This window comes from Hyperolius riggenbachi, chromosome 6, assembly GCF_040937935.1.
Source record: "Hyperolius riggenbachi isolate aHypRig1 chromosome 6, aHypRig1.pri, whole genome shotgun sequence".
Classification (NCBI taxonomy): Eukaryota; Metazoa; Chordata; class Amphibia; order Anura; family Hyperoliidae; genus Hyperolius; species Hyperolius riggenbachi.
Genome location: NC_090651.1, coordinates 314963173 through 314982603, shown reverse-complemented (window position 1 = coordinate 314982603; position 19431 = coordinate 314963173). Strand labels below are relative to the sequence as shown.

At 44.0% G+C, this 19431-nt stretch overlaps 1 protein-coding gene across 3 annotated transcripts in view; it reads left to right on the top strand.

Annotated features, from left to right (window-relative positions):
- The window catches only part of LOC137521698 (uncharacterized), a 33356-nt gene that overhangs the window by 911 nt on the left and 13014 nt on the right, over positions 1–19431 (top strand). For all 3 annotated transcript variants that reach the window (XM_068241323.1, XM_068241322.1, XM_068241321.1), the window contains exons 2-3: positions 3665–4018; positions 8722–10113. In XM_068241323.1, coding sequence (XP_068097424.1) covers positions 3688–4018; positions 8722–10113 — 1723 coding nt within the window. In that variant the 5' untranslated portion in view covers positions 3665–3687. The remainder of the gene's footprint in view (positions 1–3664; positions 4019–8721; positions 10114–19431) is intronic.

Here is a 19431-nt window from a genome sequence, read left to right as displayed (position 1 = left end):
GGCTTCATTTCATTCAATAAACTCACTTTTGATAAATTTGGCCGCGGCGAGACGGCCAGTAAAAACTAGTTACAAGTTGTTACAAGTTACACGTATTCCACTTTTATTCCGCGGCAGACACATTACTTTGCCCTATTAACCACTTCCGGATACCGGGTGGTTTGGCTGATCTGTGCTGCGGGGGCTCTTCAGCCCGCAGCACAGATCAGAAATCAGGCAGGGCGATCAGACCTCCCCCCTTTTTTCCCCACTAGGGGGATGTCCTGCTGGGGGGGTCTGATCGCCGCCGCGCTGCTGTGCCTAGCGGGGGGGGGGGGGGCTCCTCAAAGCCCCCCTCCGCAGCACTAGTCCTCCCTCTGCCTCCTTCCCTTCCTCTCCCGTCCCCTGTGTGCGGCGCAGGACGGAAAGCCGTCCTGCGCCGGATAGGATAGGCTTTAGCCTATCAGATGCCGGCGATCCCCGGCCAATCAGAGGCCGGGGATCGCCAATCTCCTCTACGGCGCTGCTGCTGCGCAGCGCCGTATATATGTAAACACCGGGGAAGATCTTCCCCGCGTGTTTACATTTACCCTGCGAGCCACGATCGGCGGCTCGCAGGGTGTTCACGGAGACACCCTCCGTGAACTGACATGGAACGGCCGCTCATACGAGCGGCCGTTTCCATGGAAACCACTTCAGGATTCAGGGGCGTAGTTAAGCGTACGCAGAATCCTGAAGTGGTTAAAGTTGCGGGTGGCTAACGGGCTCACGGAACAACATTACTTTGCCCTATTACACTTGCGCCCAGCTAACGGAAAAGTACCTTTAATACTAATATACTAATGTCCGTGATAGCTTCCTGCAAAAGCGGGAATGCGTAAAAAGGTACACATGGCGGCCGGCCGACTCCCAGTCGGCAAAAATGAAACTAGCTGGCAGTGGGGGACCGGAAGAGCCATGAGTGACTGGGAGGGCACAGGATAGCTGCATGGGGCTAGTAGAACCCCGAGGTAAGTGAAACTCCATTTTTTTTCGGTTTAGGTTTCCTTTAAATGTATGCTGTTTTGTCAATGTATGCTGGTTAGTTTGAACACCACCAATGACGTAGCTACAGACCTTGGGGCCTTGATGCAGATTTTGGACCGGCCCCCGCACCCCTACTAGCTAGATGTGCCCCCCTCGCTCATTCCCAACTCCCATCCACCCCCATCAGTTTTTATTCACCAAGTGCGACGGAAGTCGTACTTGTAATTATTTGTGATTCACATGGAATAGGCAAGTACAAAGATAAGGAACAGATACGCCTGCAGACAAGAGAGACATTAACAAGTGTGCAAAAGGCCAGCGTAGAGTCATTTAGTTCAAAAAGTATCAAAAGCTGGCTGCGTGGCTGTATTGTCCCATGTGGTGTGAGGATCAGTGAGAGGTTTCTTGACCTCAAGTGAGTACTCCTCCACCCCCCACCCCCCCACTATCCACGTGGACCTAGAGGGAGAGTAGTATTTAATGACGCCGGGAACTTGTGCAGTAGCAGGATAATCCATACCGCCAAGTCTCCTGGCGGCGAATTCTCTCGTACGCGTAATAGGTGGCCGCAGTCTAGGTAGCCAGGAATCGGTGTAGGCAGTAATAGTTAACCAGGATAGATGCAGTCAGTAATAGGAGGCCGCAGCATAGGTAGCCAGGGATAGGTGTTGCCAATAATAGGTGGACGCAGTCATACCGGTATACCGCAGCCACCCTATGCACATGACACAGTTATGTCATGCGCAGTGCGCTCCCGGCCACGGGTCCGCGCTGTAGGACACGCGTAACCCGGCCTGTGTAGTAAGTCCCGACCTGGCCGTCCGGAAGAGGAACCTGTGAATTACGGGGGGGGGGGGCTGAAAGGAGAACTGGGGGAGCGGTAGGCATGGGCACAGATAACAGCATACGCCTGCTCCTCCCGTTTCTCAAAAAGGAATTGAGCTCTGGTATCCTTAAAGCACAGCTGTACAAGTTTAGTCCAATATAGGTGGAGGGCAGATGTTACATGCTGTGGTTTTGGGTGGTGAGGTTAATGATCCACAGCAGTTGACAAACTGAACCAACTGTTTGGATACTCACACCTTGTTACGTGAAAACTAGACAAATGATATGCGGTTGCTGGGTAGCTGAACTCTACATAAACCATTCTGGTCACCTGTCCCTCAAAACTAGCCCTACAGCAATACTGAACATACCTGCTGCTTTTTGTGATGTTTTTGGCTTTGTGGCTATATGGGAAAATATCTTAAATGGCCACCTTTAGGGTTGAGCATTTTTGCCGTTGTCTACTATTTACTGTTTGCCATATGGGCAGCAGCATGCTTTATGCACAGGATGGTGAAATAATCACATGACTCTGCTCTGCTGAGCTAAGTTGGTTCATATTCCAGTTATTCCTGTTCACACACTGGTGAATAGACCAGAGACAGTAATAATATTTGGAGAACAAACGTAGGTCCACTTCTTCGTGCCTTCCTCTCATGATACAGAATGCCATTGATTGTGTAAACCAGGATAACAGGAGTAACTAGCACAGGGTTTTTTGTTTTTTTTAAATAGTCTATGAAGGGTCAGGTCCTTATCCCTGTATGTGACAGTCTTCATATGTGTGTATGAGCTTTAGTCACTATCACCCTAACATAATGATTGTCAGTGGCATATTTCATTATGGGCTGTTCTTCCTTCAGTGCTAGTTCACACCAAGAACGCGCATCGCGATCACAGTTTTTGAGTCAAGATTTGCCACAATTTGTGTTGTGATTCCCACTCAACAGAACAAGATAAGAATCACATCGCAGTTAACTTCCAAAGTGATGCATGCTGCAAGTTTGCGATTTATGCATATCGCAAGTGCAGTGAGACTGATCCCATAGGGATACATTAGCAACAGCACTTTGCTAATTGCCGGCGATCAGCAAAGTGCTGAAAAGTGTGAACCAGCCCTTACAGTTTGGGAGCGTTAGTGCTATTTTGATCATTTGTATATTTTAATGACTTGCAGACCACGTCACTCCGATGGACGTGGCGGCATCCCCAGGACCGCATAACACCGATTGGCGTAAGGTCCTGCGGGCCTGTTTTGCAGGAGATCGCGCACTCTGATGCGCACGCATCTCTGCTTGGTAGGCGGAGCTCCGCCCCACCTTCAGTCTCCCAGCGACGATCGCTGGTCGGAGACTGTTAGACGGTGAAACTGCCGTCTGTTATTGCCGAACATCGCTGCGATCTAAGGGAACGCTGGACTGGGGACAGCCGTGTGGCACGGCTGTCCCCCTGGGAGACATGACAGTGGACAGCTGTCATAGGCTGAAGCCTATGACAGCCGATCACGCTGATTGGCTGGTGGGGGGAGGGAGGGATATAAAATAAATTAAAAAGTAAGCAAAAATATTAGAAAACAAATAAATATTGATAAAAAAACAAACATCTGGGGAGCGATCAGATCCCACCAACAGAGAGCTCTGTTGGTGGGAAGAAAAGGGGGGGGGGGGAATCACTTGTGTGCTGACATGTTCTGCCCTGCAGCGGGCCCTTAAAGCTGCAGTGGCCTAATTAGTGAAAAATGGCCTGGTCTTTCAGGGGGGGGGGGGGGGGGGTTAACACTGTGGTCCTCAAGTCGTTAAACACACCATCATGTATACATTTTTTACATCGACAGAGCTCCTACTTCAAAACTGAGCCATGGATGACGTGCTGAAGTCAGAGATTGCAATTGTAGTGCTGGATAAAGAAGAGGGAGTCTTGTTTGAAGATTTTTCTGGACTTTTCCACCAAGTTCATGGATACCAACTTAAGCTCTCCAACTATGGCTACACATCCTTGAAAGCCTTGTTGGATGACATGAAGGACTTGGTGGAGCTGCAGAACGTTAATGGTCAACAGTTGATTAAATATCGTCACCCTCCTGAACATAATGTAATCTCCCCCGATACAGATGTCTCATTTCAGGAAGAATTCCCCAACCTTCTGCAAACTTTCAGTTCACTTTGGACTCCATTTCAGCCACCAGCAGGTAAAAGTATACAAACACTGCATAAAATCCTGCTCGGCCAACCAGGTTCGATTTTATCTTCAGGATCAAAGGGCTTGTTTAGTAAATAAGTACAGTGATGATATGCAAAGTCAGTGTTCTCACCAGATTTTTTTTTTCCAACCGGGTGCCATTAAAAAAGTAGGATGGATGGGGAGCTTACAGAATAGGTGGAGGAGGAGGAAATTAGCGTGTAGCACCTGGCTAAAAGAGTCGGGGAGAACACTGCAAAGTGAACACTGTAATTAGGAGCAATGTATCTCAGGTGCAGTTTACCTGGGTGTTAATAGAGTTTGAAATTAATTTAAATAGTGTTACAACTTTATCAGAAGATTCAATGGATTGACAATGGATAGGGAAAAAATTTAGTGTTAAACCCCATACACACGCTCAACAAAAGTCTTTTAAATGCACAATTATCAAACAACTTTTGTTGTTGAAACAACCAAAAAGTTGTTTGCTATTATTCAAACAACTGATAAGACGCAGCTCAAGTCAATCCAACTGTTGGATTAACTTGAGCTGCATCTATCAGTTGTTTGAACAATAGCAAACAAATTTTTTTGGTTGTTTTCAAAAACAAAAGTTGTTTGATAATTTGTGCATTTAAAAGACTTTTGTTGAGCTTTATGCCTGGTACACACCATGCAATTTCCCATCAGATAGACGGGTCAAATGGATTATTTTACACAGGGTCAATCTGCTTTCGGATCGTTTTTCTGATCAACAGAAAATCAATCCGAAAAACGATCGGAATCAGATCAGACCTGTTGGAAATAATCTATTCAACCTATCTATCTGACGGGAGATTGCATGATGTGTATCCGCCGTTAGTCATAATTTAAAGAGTTAACATTAGATTTTAGTGGAAGGTCAGGGTTAAGGTGCATACGCATGCATGAGTACTGTGACCCTCGGGGATTGGGACTCACTCCATTGGGTGACAGTTCAGGGCCCGATGTGTTCTGTTGCTATGGAGAGGTTTGGAAGGACAGCATATGGTGCAAACGGGAGCGACACAAAAAATGGGAGGGGTATGGAGGGAGAACTCGGTCGATGCCCAGGTGAAATTATCTGGCAGAGAGTGGACTCGGTTGGGGCCCAGATAAGAATATATGGCAGCCTGGATCTCTCCCGGATGCACTGAGGGAATTGTGGGCCACCGTACACACGTTACTTTTTCAGCAGAATCGGCTCCAAACAGCCACCATGGCCAACAGCCATTTGGCAGAGAAGGGGTCTATTGGAGGTTAGCTGTTAGTAATGGGATAAGTTTAGTGGTAGAGGAGGAAGCTATTTGGGTTAGGTTAAAGAGACTCTGTAATAAAAAAAAAAGTTCCCCTGGGGGGGTACTCAACTCTGGAGGGGGAAGCCTGTGGATCCTATCGAGGCTTCCCCGTCCTCCTCCGTCCCACGCTGCAGCCCACTGAATGCACAGCCGGCAATTTGTCAGGCTGTGCAATATTTACCTTTCCCTGTTCCAGCGGGGCCACTGTTGCGGCTCTCGGCTTGGAAATAGGCAGAAATAGCTGATCTCAGTCGGGTCCGTTCTACTGCGCAGGCACTCCACTGGGATCAGCTATTTCCTCCTATTTTGGAGCGGAGAGAGCTACTGCGCTGGAGCCCGGAAGGTAAATATTTACATCCCGCCATTCAGAGGGGCAGTGAAAGACCACCATGGGGCTACAGGAGGACAGGGTAAGCCTCGAAAGGTTACAGAGGCTTCACCCTCCTGAGGTGAGTACTCCCAGGGGAATTTTTTATAGTTACAGATCCTCTTTAGGCCTCTTTCACACCAAGACGTTGCGTTTTAGGGGACGTTAAGGTCGCATAACGTGCCCCTAACGCAACGCATGGTGGTGTTTAAGTTGGACGTCAGATTGAGCCGCGTTATGCTGCTCTTGGTGCACTGTTTTCGTTCTGTCTATACTGATAGAACAGGCTCTCCAGGATAGTGATGGGAAGTCCGGATCTTTTAAAGGATTCGGATGATTCGAATCGGATCATTGAAAAGATCCGGATCTTTGAACCGAATCATTTGAATCATTTTACTAGGGAAGCAGGGGGTGAAATGACTAGCAGGACAGGACTTTCCCTGCACTGTACATTCTGTATGTTCCTGTTTCTTCCAGACAGACATCCACTGTGAACCGAATCGTTCATTGTGGTGATCCGGATGATTTGACTCACAAAAAAGATCTGGATCTAATGAACGATTCATTCATGATCTGGACAACACTACAACGTTACCACAGTGCAGTGAATATTAATTAGCCATGTGGCTAGTCACTGAGCATGTGCAAGTAGTCTAACACAGCTAAATCCCAGTATAAAGCACAGCATGCTGCACTTTCATTCAACGTGTAGCATTACAATGTAACGCAAAGTGGGCACTGTGAACAGCCCATTGATTTTTCATTACTGTGAGTTGGGCTGCGTTACAGGCTGCTGTAATGTGGGACTTTAACGTCCCACTGTGAAAGCAGCCTTAAGTTTCCACTGTGATAAGCAGGTGTCTGCGAGACGTAATACTGGTACTTGCTGCGATGCAAGAACGCATCCGAATTCTTAAAACTATGCCATGCTATGGGATTTGAATGCGTAATGCGATTTTATGCTACATGCCAACTGTTTTTTTCCCCACTGGGATTCGTATGCCTTCAATAGGCTGAAAATTCGAATCCGAATCTGCGTGCGGGGAATCGGACTGCAGCAGTGGAAAGGTAGTCTTAGGGAAAGATCAGGAGGTTCATTGATTCGGCGATTGTTTGGACAGGTTGGAGGCTTACGGTCAGATCAGGGGGGAACAGGGACCACACATGATAACTACTTGAAATTGTATACTGTACAGTGCTATAATGGCACTATAGAAGTTCTATAATAATAATCTGATTTTTATTAGCTCTCAGTTGCACGATAACCAGGTGGCAAAACAAAATGTCTATATGAAGCCTTAATAGGCTTGCATATTCTTGGATGTACTCACAGTCAGGAAGTGTAGAAACAATGTACCGTAAATCCTTGGATTGAGAGTAACTTGGTTTAAAGGAGTGATCCAAGCTGTAAAAAAAATAAAAATAAAAAGATCCACTTACCTGGTGCTTCTTCCAGCCCGTGGCAGTCGACCTTCGCCGCAGCTCCGGTGGCTCCCAGTCTTCTCCACTGGCGCAGCCGACATCACCAGGGTGGGTTCCAGGTCGGCTCCTTCTGCGCTCCGCGGTGCGGTTCGCCTGGTTTCCCCGACGTCATCAGGATGGCACTGCGCAGGCGCAGAACTACTGCACCTGCGCAGTACCGCCCTGATGATGTCGGAGAGACCTCCGACGTCATCAGGTGATTCGATTGCAGAACGAATCCTAGGCCACATCTGGAATATGGAATTCAGTACTGGGCACCACATTACAAAAAAGATATTGCAGTTTTAGAGCAGGTGCAGAGACGAGCAACAAAATTGATACGTGGGATGGAAGGTCTCACTTACCAAGAAAGGTTAGATAAACTGGGTTTATTTAGTCTAGAGAAAAGACGCCTTAGAGGAGATCTAATTAACATGTATAAATACATCAGAGGGCAATATAATAGTTTGGCGGATAAGCTTTTTGTCCCTAGGCCTTCTCAAAGGACTAGAGGACATGATCTGCGCATGGAGGAAAAACGTTTTAGCCATTTATTTAGGAAAAGGTTCTTTACAGTAAGAGTGATTAAGATGTGGAATGCATTGCCACAGGAAGTCGTTATGGCAAACTCTATACCTGCATTTAAAGGGGGCTTAGATGCTTTTCTTGCGTTGAAAGACATCCATGGCTACAATTACTAGGTAATGCCTAATGGTGTTGATCTAGGGATTTTTATCAGATTGCCATCTGGAGTCGGGAAGGAATTTTTCCCTTTTTGGGGCTAATTGGACCATGCCTTGGAAGGGTTTTTTCGCCTTCCTCTGGATCAACAGGGATATGTGAGGGAGCAGGCTGGTGTTGTACTTTGTATTGGTTGAACTTGATGGACGTATGTCTTTTTTTTTTACCATAATAACTATGTAACTATGTAACTGGGTTCAGATGAATCCTTATGGAGAAATTTGCTTTGATATAAGAGTGCTTTGCATTAAAAGCATATTTCCGGAACAAGGTTCCACTATATTAACCAAAAGAGTAAAGGTCGGGGCACTGTCCACAAATGGATTTATTAGAGTAGTAAGACGGCATATGAATGTTGCTCATCTAGTACTTGTATCAAAACGTGCATACGTATGGTGCTGCAAAGATGAGTGGCTCATAAAGTGGAAGCCTCGGTACAGACCGGCACAACAGCCAAGAGGGACGCTTGTTCAAGTGGTGGGAAAAACTCTATCTTGCAAATATATGTGGACAGTGCCTGGATCTTTCCACCTTTGGTTAATACATTGTTTCTACTCTTTATGACCATGAGTACATCCAAGGATAAGCAAGTTTTGGTCCTGCTGATCGACATGGTGACAATAGACTGCCATTGTGACCTCTTTCCTTTGTTTGGCTTGCCATGGACACCCTTCTTCCCTGCTAGGAGCCAGCTTAGCTTGAGGAGCAAACATTTTCCAGCATTAATTAAAGATGCTGGTTTGTCGCTGTAGTGTTTTATTACATTTGTTTAACCTTGCTTATGTTTTTAAAAAATAACAATAATGTTTGTCTCTTTGGATCTTCTAGTTAACAGCACAGCTAACCACAACTTGTGTTCTCAAGAACCAGCGCATAGCATATGTGCCAACGCCGCAACGGGCAACAGCCTCAATACAACTCAGAAGCCAGCTTCTCTCAACACTTCTACTATACTTCAGCCTGTACATCTTAACAACCTCTTATTTTCTGAAGACAAAATTACTTATGCCTTGAAAGAGTTTCCTTTAGGTCTAAAGGTTGATAAGTTTAGGAAACTCATCATTTCGACTCACGGTGTTGATTTGCAGGAATATGGAAAAGAGTGGGGATATACTGATATGCAAAGCCTTCTGAAACAGATACCAGGCATCGTATTTATCAAGGAAAATGTAGTAATTGCTTCAGCATACTGTGATGCCGGTAAACCGATTCCTTTACAACCAAAACAAGCCAGGTTCTCAGAGAAAACAATTGCTGATTTTTTGAAAAATTATCCTTCAGGATTGAAGGTTGCAAAGCTGAGCCAATTCATAAGAAGTACATATAAAACTGACCTGCATTTATATAGCCAAACGATGGGCTATGCAAATATATTGACCATGCTGCAGAAGATCCCTGGAGTTACAGTTGGAAAAGATGATGTTGTATTTGCATCAGATTTTTATAAAAAGTGTAAGTCGCATCTTGTGCAACCACCAAAAAATGTACAACAAGCTGCAAATAACCAAGCAAAAAAGAAAATAGTCAATGTAGTAAAAAATTCTGATCCTTCCACTAGCACAGGACATTTCAGCACCTCGAAGTTATCAACGGTGACCAAGAATGCTGCAAACTTGTCCACATCCAGCAGAACTAATACAGCCAATGCCTCAAGGCCTGGCCCTGCAAGTGGAGCAAATGTTCCATCTTCAAACATTTCAAAAAGAAATTATGCTGCTACTACAATAAATGGTGGAATTACTGCTGCCCCTTTTGCGACCTCTGTGACTAGTCAAAATGTAATATTGCAGCCTGTGCACCAAATCCCACAGACTATACAACCAGGTATCTCCTACGCTGCAGCCCTTGCAGGTAACCAAAGGAGGAATCAATTAAATCAAAACGCACATCAGCAGCCAGTAAATATCAACCTGCATAGAGCTCCCGACCCTGCAGTGACACAGCCTAAAATCAAAGCAGAGCCTAGAAACCAGTTCTCAAGTTCCATAATTAGAGAAAATCTTCAAAATCTATTGAAATCCTATGTCCATGGACTATCCATCTTCCAGCTGCAAAAGTTATACCTCTTGAAGTTCCAGCAGCCATTAGTCCGCAAGGGTTTGCCGGTGAAACAGCTCTTGATGGAAATGAGGGATCTGGCAAAGGTACAAGGAGTAGGCGTTCAAATGCAGGTGTTTCCCGCATTTACTGCTACATCTACTGAAATAAGCACCTGCAGTGGTAAGTGTTTCCTGTGTTAAACACAGAAGAGATTGTGTGTGTATATATATATATGTATATATATATATATATATATATATATATATATATATATATATATATATATATATATATATATATATATATATGTATATATATTCTTTTTTTACCCAAAATCTATTTTGTAGCTGAAAGGGGCTTTATCCTGGCACCAATTATTTACAGATTGACATTGAAACTTTTTATTTTGAACTGGGCGTCTCCTTTATTTATACTATACTGTACTATACCACATATACTCGCACATAAGCCAAATTTGGGGGACAAAAAAGTGCCTCAAAAGTGTGTGTGTGTTTGGAGGAGGGGGGTGTCAGCTTATATGCGAGCCATGTGTGGAGGTGTGTGAGGATAGTTACCTCTCCTCGTTCCTGGCAGTGTCTCCTGTGCATCTCTCCTTGCTAGAGGGTAGATTTTGGGAGTTCAAATGCAAGTGTTTTCTGCCTCTACTGCTACGTCTACTGAAATAAACAGTAAGAATAAATGCCTTATTAACCACTTCACCACTGAGGGGTTTTACCCCTTGAGCACCAGAGCAATTTTCACCTTTCAGCGCTCCTTCCATTCATGCGTCTATAACTTTATCATTACTTATCACAATGAAATGAACTATATCTTGTTCTTTTCGCCACCAATTAGGCTTTCTTTAGGTGGGACATTATGCCAAGAATTATTTTATTGTAAATGTGTTTTAATGGGAAAATCGGGGAAAAAAATGTATTATTTTTCAGTCCTCTGCCTTTATAGTTTTTAAATAATGCATGCTACTGTAATTAACCCTCTGGGCGATACAATTAGATCGCCCAGGAGGGGGCGCAGCACTTTTTAAAAAAAATGTTTTATTTTTTAAATCATGTAGCGAGCCCTCGGCTCGCTACATGATAGCCGCTGCGCAGCGGCATCCCCCCACCCACTCCAATCGCCTTCGGCGATCAGAGTAAGCAGGAAATCCCATTCAGAACGGGATTACCTGCTGGGCTTCCCCGGTCGCCGTGGCGACCGGGCGGGATGACGTCACCGACGTCATGGACGTCGTGACGTCAGAGGGAGTCCCGATCCACCCCTTAGCGCTGCCTGGCACTGATTGGCCAGGCTGCGCAAGGGGTCTGGGAGGGGGGGGGGGCTGCACGGCAGCGGATTGGCGGTGAGCGGCGGTGAGCGGAAGTTACACGCAGCTAGCAAAGTGCTAGCTGCGTGTAACAAAAAAAAAATTATGCAAATCGGCCCACCAGGGCCTGAGAACTCCTCCTGCGCAACATAACCCGAGCTCAGCTCGGGATTATCGCCCAGGAGGTTAAAACCCATGAAATTTATTTGCCCTTTTGTCCGGTTATAAAACCGTTTAAATTATGTCCCTATCACAATGTTTGGCACCAATATTTTATTTGGAAATAAAGGTGCATTTTTTCAGTTTTGCGCCCATCTCTAATTACAAGCCTATAGTTTATAAAGTAACAGTGTTATACCCTCTTGACATAAATATTTAAAAAGTTCAGTCCCTAAAGTAACTATTTATGTATTTTTTTTACTTGTAATTTTCTTTTCTTTTTTTTTTTTTTAATTACAAAAAAAAAATTATTGGGGAGTGTAGGAGGTAATGAGTTAATTTTTAGTGTAAAAGTAATGTATTTGTATATGAAAAATGCTTTAGGGTGTAGTTTTACTATTTGGCCACAAGATGGCCACAGTAACTTTTTGTTTATGCGACCTGCAAGCGTACAGGAAGTACGCTTGCAGGAAGGGTTAGGAGGCTGGGACACTGTTTTTTTTTTCTCACAATGATCGCTGCTTCTCGTAGAAGCAGCTGATCATTGCGGGGGGGGGGGGGGGGCAGATATCAACGAACGGGAAACGTTTTTCCCGGTCATTGATCTCCGGGCAAGCGGATGGCGGCGTGCACAAGCGCGGGGGCGCGTGGACGGGCGAGCGGGAGCGGCAAGAGCGGCTTCGGGTACGGATTTCTCCGTCCCTTGGTGGTAACCGGGTGGAAAAAGGGACGGAGAAATCCGTACCGCTGGGGGTAAAGTGGTTAAATAAGTTATCAACAGGAAAGAATAAAAAGCTGTGAGCTCAAGCAGTAAGATTGACACCCTTTATAGGATCCTTCCTCTGTGATACAAAGTTGATGTTTGAAATTCCGATGCAGTAAACTGAACCTAATTGATCAATCGATAAAGGGGCATTTTTAGATTCAGATTATTGCAAAAGACTATTTTTGACCACTTCTGTTTAATACCTGCCATGTGTTTTCATTATATTCTGTACTGGCTTTTCCATAAAGGCCTCGTGTCATACATCACAGGGTCCAGGGCAAAGATTGCATTCATCTTTAAAGACCTCTAGAAAATCTTTGATCTCAAACTCTGGATCAAACTTTCTTGCAAATATAGAGCCACATACTGTACATCTTATAGTTTCAGCTGTAAAATAATTTCTGGGCTGTTTTTAGGGATCATATCACTGAAAACTGATACATTTAAAGAGAACCTGTACTGAGTAAAATTATTTAAAATAAACACATGAGGTAACTTCAAATGAACATTACATAGTTACCTTGCCATCAGTTCCTCTCAGAAGCTCCCCATTTTCTTCTTACAGTGATTCCTTCCAGTTCTGACAACATTTTGTCAGAACTGAAATATATCAGTTGCTGTCAGTTACAGCTGAGAGGAGAACTGATGTGTCCATGTTTCCCTATGGCTCAAGTGGGCGATGTTACAGTTTAACAGTGTGCTGACCAGGAAGTTGTTATGAGGTAATGGCCATTTTCAAAATGGAGGACGGAGAATTCCATTGATCACAGTGGACAAACAGGATGCAGGAGAGGAAAAATAGATTGATGAGTACACTATACAGGAGGCATGTATGACTTGTGTATGTTTATTTTGACTTTTAATGTTCAGTTCAGGTTTTCTTTAATGCAGAGGTGAATCACTAAAGCTACATTCACAGTGGCCGCTGCGTCCCTGTGTCTGCAGAAACGCCAAGCCATAAAGGAAAAAGAGATGGGCACAGCTGCATAAAATACCCTTTATTGTGGCTGGGTAGACACAATGGTTACAGCACTGGGGGGAAAGGGGATGTCTGACAGCTGTTATGCAGGGATTTATCCCTGGGTTAATCCCGGTGAAACAGCTGTCAGACATCTCCTTTCCCCCCCCCCCCAGTGCTGTAACCATTGTGTCTACCAAGCCACAATAAATGGTATTTTATGCAGCTGTGCCCATCTTTTTCCTTTATGGCTTGGAATTTATGGACTGTCTTGGAGCACGCTGCAGGTAAGCCCAATGTGGTTTTTGATCCATCCCTGCTGCATTAAGTGCCAGTTTGCTGTTTCTCCTATCCTTGAACTTGACTGCAGAAACGCAACATGACGTATTGGGATTGTGGTGCTGCACGCTATGCTCACATTGCTTCTGATACAGTGAAGCCTACAGTGAATGAAAAGTATGCATCACTTTTACTGCATGCAGTGCATTATGATGCCACAACCCATTATATCGCAACGCACCTGCCGCGCTGTGAATGTCGCATAGGTGGTGCATTACAGTGTGCTAAGCCACGTTACACAGCAGCTGTTACACCGCACATGGCCTACGACTAGGTTCACAGTGGTCAGTTGCATAATGCACGTGCTATAATGAGTGTGAACTGCAATGGAGACTGTACAGGATCTTCTCAAAAAATGAGCATATTGTGATAAAGTTCATTATTTTCTGTAATGTACTGATAAACATTAGACTTTCATATATTTTAGATTCAAATACACACAACTGAAGTAGTTCAAGCCTTTTATTGTTTTAATATTGATGATTTTGGCATACAGCTCATGAAAACCCAAATTTCCTATCTCAAAAAATTAGCATACTTCATCTGACCAATAAAAGAAAAGTGTTTTTAAAACAAAAAAAAGTCAACCTTCAAATAATTATGTTCAGTTATGCACTCAATACTTGGTCGGGAATCCTTTTTGCAGAAATGACTGCTTCAATGCGGCGTGGCATGGAGGCAATCAGCCTGTGGCACTGCTCAGGAGGCCCAGGATGCTTTGATAGCGGCCTTAAGCTCATCCAGAGTGTTGGGTCTTGCGTCTCTCAACTTTCTATTCACAATATCCAACAGATTCTCTATGGGGTTCAGGTCAGGAGAGTTGGCAGGCCAATTGAGCACAGTAATACCATGGTCAGTAAACCATTTACCAGTGGTTTTGGCACTGTGAGCAAGTGCCAGGTCGTGCTGAAAAATGAAATCTTCATCTCCATAAAGCTTTTCAGCAGATGGAAGCATGAACCCACTTTTGAACCAGAAACAGCGGCAGAAGCGCCTGGGCTACAGAGAAGCAGCACTGGACTGTTGCTCAGTGGTCCAAAGTACTTTTTTCGGATGAAAGCAACTTTTACATGACATTCGGAAATCAAGGTGCCAGAGTCTGGAGGAAGACTGGGGAGAGGGAAATGCCAAAATGTCTGAAGTCCAGTGTCAAGTACCCACAGTCAGTGATGGTCTGGAGTGCCATGTCAGCTGCTGGTGTTTGTTCACTGTGTTTTATCAAGGGCAGGGTCAATGCAGCTAGCTATCAGGAGATTTTGGAGCACTTCAAGCTTCCATCTGCTGAAAAGATTTATGGAGATGAAGATTTAATTTTTCAGCACGGCCTGGCACTTGCTCACAGTGCCAAAACCACTGGTAAATGGTTTACTGACCATGGTATTACTGTGCTCAATTGGCCTGCCAACTCTCCTGACCTGAACCCCATAGAGAATCTGTGGGATATTGTGAAGAGAAAGTTGAGAGAAGCAAGACCCAACACTCTGGATGAGCTTAAGGGCCGCTATTGAAGCATCCTGGGCCTCCATAACACCTAAGCAGTGCCACAGGCTGATTGCCTCCATGCCACGCCGCATTGAAGCAGTCATTTCTGCAAAAGGATTCCCGACCAAGTATTGAGTGCATAACTGAACATAATTATTTGAAGGTTGACTTTTTTGTTTTAAAAACACTTTTTTCTTTTATTGGTCGGATGAAATATGCTAATATTTTGAGATAGGAAATTTGGGTTTTCATGAGCTGTATGCCAAAATCATCAATATTGAAACAATAAAAGGCTTGAACTACTTCAGTTGTGTGCATTTGAATCTAAAATATATGAAAGTCTAATGTTTATCAGTACATTACAGAAAATAATGAACTTTATCACAATATGCTAATTTTTTGAGAAGATCCTGTATATAGACTTTAATACAAAACCTGCATGCAGCGAGTTTGAATAACGCAAACAGTTACAATACAGTACTGTGAACAGGCCCACAGAACTGTCTGGGCAGTGAGTTAACATTCATAATTATTCTGCAACGCAACTGAGCACTGTGAACTAGTCCTTACAGTTAAATGGAAATTTGACTTTGGTTTAATTAAAAAAATGTTGAATTTGCTTCAAGTCTTTTTGAAAGTTAATACTGTTAAAAGTTATCTTTCGATTTAAAGGACAACTGAAGTAAGAGGAATATGGAGGCTGATATATTTATTTCCTTGTAAACCATACCAGTTGCCTGGCAGGCCTGCTGACCCTCTGCCTCTAATACCTTCAGCCATAGACCCTGAACAAGCATGCAGCAGATCAGGTGTTTATGACATTATTGTCAGATCTGACAAGATTAGCTGCATATTTGTTTCTGGTGTGACTCAGACACTTCTGCAGCCAGCCAAATACTGTAGATCAGTAGGGCTGCCAGGCAACTGGTATTGTTTAATAGGAAATAAATATGGCAGCCTCTATATTATTTTCTATTTGGCTGCAGCAGTGTCTGAATCACACCGTAAACAAGCTTGCAGCTAATCTTGTCTGATCAATAATGTCAAATACCTGACCTGATTATGCTTGTTCAGGGGCTATTGCTAAAAGTATTAAAGGCAGAGGATCCGCAAGCTAGCCAGGCAACTGGTATTGTTTAAAAGGAAATAAATATGGCAGCCTCCACATCCTCTCACTACAGTTGTCCTTCTATTCTGCAGCCAGCTAAACATTTCTAAAACTGTTCAGTTAAAGAGAGTCTGAAGCGAAAATATATTGCTAAATTTACCTTTCCATTTGCTTCAGTACTCTCTCCAGCACTAAACCGACGCATCCCCGGTGAAAAACGAGGGCTGCCGACTCCCCAAATCCCCAGGGGGACTAAGGACGGCGCTTCCTGGAAGGGGCAGAGCTCTCTACTGTAGTTCTGCCTTTCCTGCCGTCAATCGCCGCGCATCGCCTCCTCTCCCCGCCCCTCTCACTCTTTCTTCACAAAGAGGGGTGGGGAGAGGCGGCGATCGACAGCAGGAGAGGTGGAGCTACAGCGAATAGCTCAGCCTCTCAGGGCAGCACAATCCACGACCTAGTTGGTCGCGGATGTTTGCCTGGGCATTTGGGGGGTCTGCAGTGCTCGTTTTTTGGCGGGGATGCAGCGGTTTAGCGCTGGTGAGACTTCTGAAGCAAATGGAAAGGTAAATTTAGCAAAAAAAAATTTGCTTCAGAGTCTCTTTAAAATTGTCCTTCTTTGCAGTCTTAGCAACAGCACTCTCTGTATTCTGTTATGGGTGGAGTTCCCATAAAACTGTCCAGGATTTCCTGTCTTGCTGTGGGGGTAATTAGCGGCACAAGGCAGGGAGGTTTCCGTTTAATTCAAAATGCTTTTCTCATGATTCATCTTGCCTTATCTGTTTGCACCTTACCTAATTTAAAACTGCATAAAGTATATCTGAGGTGACATGATGAGATAGACATGTGTATGTACAGTGCCAATCGTGCATATAACTAGGCTGGAGTTCTTTCTTTTTTCTTTTTTTTTTTTTCTTTTCCTGCCTAAAAGAGTACACATTATGAAAGTTAATTAGTATGCAGCAATCAGTTTCTCTCCACCTAGTCTGACTATAACTGTAACCCTCACTGACTAGGAATTACAGTACAGCCATAAAAAAACTCTTTCCTGGATGAGAACTGTCTCTAGAGGGCAGAGGCTAGATAAGGTCAATAAGTCATATATTTCTCTTCTGCTCTTTTGCTTATCTTTTTCCATTCACTTCAATCCGGAATGGAGCGGCGAATCGGGCGGGAGATCGGACATGTTGGAAATTATATATCAAGCCATCTTAATGGCTCACAATCAAGCCGTGTATTCCCAGCATCAGAGGGGAATCTAATTAACATGTATAAATACATCAGAGGGCAATATAAAAGCTTGGCACATGAGCTTTTTGTCCCTAGGCTTTAACAAAGGACTATGGGACATGATCTGCGCATGGAGGAAAAAAGTTTTAGCCATTTATTTAGGAGAGGGTTCTTTACAGTAAGAGTGATTAAGATGTGGAATGCATGCACAGACAAATTATTGATAGGACCTACAAACCTATACCTTAGCCTGGCTGCTGCTAGAGCATGCGAGAATGTCACTCTGATTGTATTTAGAAGTGTATTTTTGAATGCTGCGTTTGCACTATGCACTTGCACCCTTAGCACTATGCACTTTTTCCCTGATGAAGTCTCCAATTATTAGGGGTGAAACATGTCGGATTGGTGGGGGGGTCTTTATGTAAATAGTAGCATTCCATTCAAGGGTATATTTTTATAGGTCCTATCAATAATTTGTCTGTATTCATAAAGAGGGACCTATTTCTGACCTTGGACCTTGCCCTTGATAAGGTCATAATCAATTTGCATACTATTGAGCAGTCTGAATTTTAACCACTTCACCCCAAATGGGTTTTTACCCTAACAGACAAGAGCGATTTTCACCTTTCAGTCCTCATCCCTTTCATTTGCCAATAGCTTAATCAATACTAATCACAATGAAATGATCTATATCTTGGTTTTTTTTCACCACTAATTAGGCTTTTTGGGGTTGATATTTGTTTTCAGTAATTACTTTAATTTCTATGCATTTTATAGGGAAAAACAAGGAAAAAATTAAAAAATACACTATTTCTCCAATTTCATCCCCATATAGTTTTAATATAAACACTGATACTGTACATAAAACCCACACATTTTATCTGCCTATTTGTCCTGGTTATCACAAGATTTTAATTATGTCCCTAGTACAAAGTATGGTGACAATATATTATTTGAAAATAAAGGTGTATTTTTTTCCCCACTGATCTCACGTGCAAACGCGCAGGTGCGTGCACTGGAGCCGTTAAGAGGCTGTAGCAGGATGTTTTAATACACCTGCTTGTCATTAAGTGGTTAAACTATATGTGAATAAAAGTTATATTTTATACTTAATAGCTTACCTTCTAGTGTTAATTACGTCTTGAAAAGCCTTGTGGTGGTTACCAGAAGCTCAGAGCTGCGGTCCTCCCTGTTTCCTGTCTGTCTACTTCTGCTGTGATCACAGTTTGCTCCTCCACAGTGCATCCCGTACTACATGCTGATATTACCTGGCATTGCCTGTCTTTGCCTAGTGGGTTCTGCCAGTATCTCTGTCTTCCTTCCATCAGTCTCTGTAGCATGCGCACTTGTAGGCCTGGGTGTAACAGAATGCTGGGACGATGCTCTTGTCATCCCTTGGCTGATCAGGGACATGCTATGCAAGGTGAAGCGCGCAGAGAAGATTCAGGCTGAAGACAGGGAATCTGCCAGGCCTTACAGGATTGGGTTACTTGGCACCGTGCTTCCCCCACCATCAGTTATTGTGCTATCCAGCAGGGAGATTTTCTTCTATGGCGAGTAAACACAGCTGCGACATTGGGTGCAGAGATGATACCAGTGGACTGCCAGGTTAAAATCTGTTTGACTTTTCACATCTTTACAATTTGCATCACAAAGTTCTTTTTTTTTTTCTCCAATTTTTGATGGTTTTCCAAGTATAGTTACACATATGCTACGCTAAGCTCAAACTGGCCCATGATGAACAATATAATTTTAAAGCAAACCTGTAACTTCAAAAACAATTATTTTTAGATACTTACCCATGTACAGCCCCTTCATGGTCCAGAGGCTTCTCCTGTCCCCCTTGACCCCACCCCTGCTTGCTGGTACACCCTTCTAGTTTGTGGCCATCCCCTTTCTCGGTGTATACAAGAGTACGGTGAAGCATGTGCAGTAAACGAGCGGCTTTGGTTTACTGTGCAGGCACAACTATACATGGAAGTGAAAGCAGCCATGTCAGCATATCATACAAGCGCTTCTTGGCTATGTACGGAGGGATCCTCCACAGCAGTGGTGGGCTCCAAGATGGATTGGGAAGCCTTTGAGCCATCCAGAGGCTTCCCTTTATGTGTTTAAGTATGTGAGCGTTTTGTTTT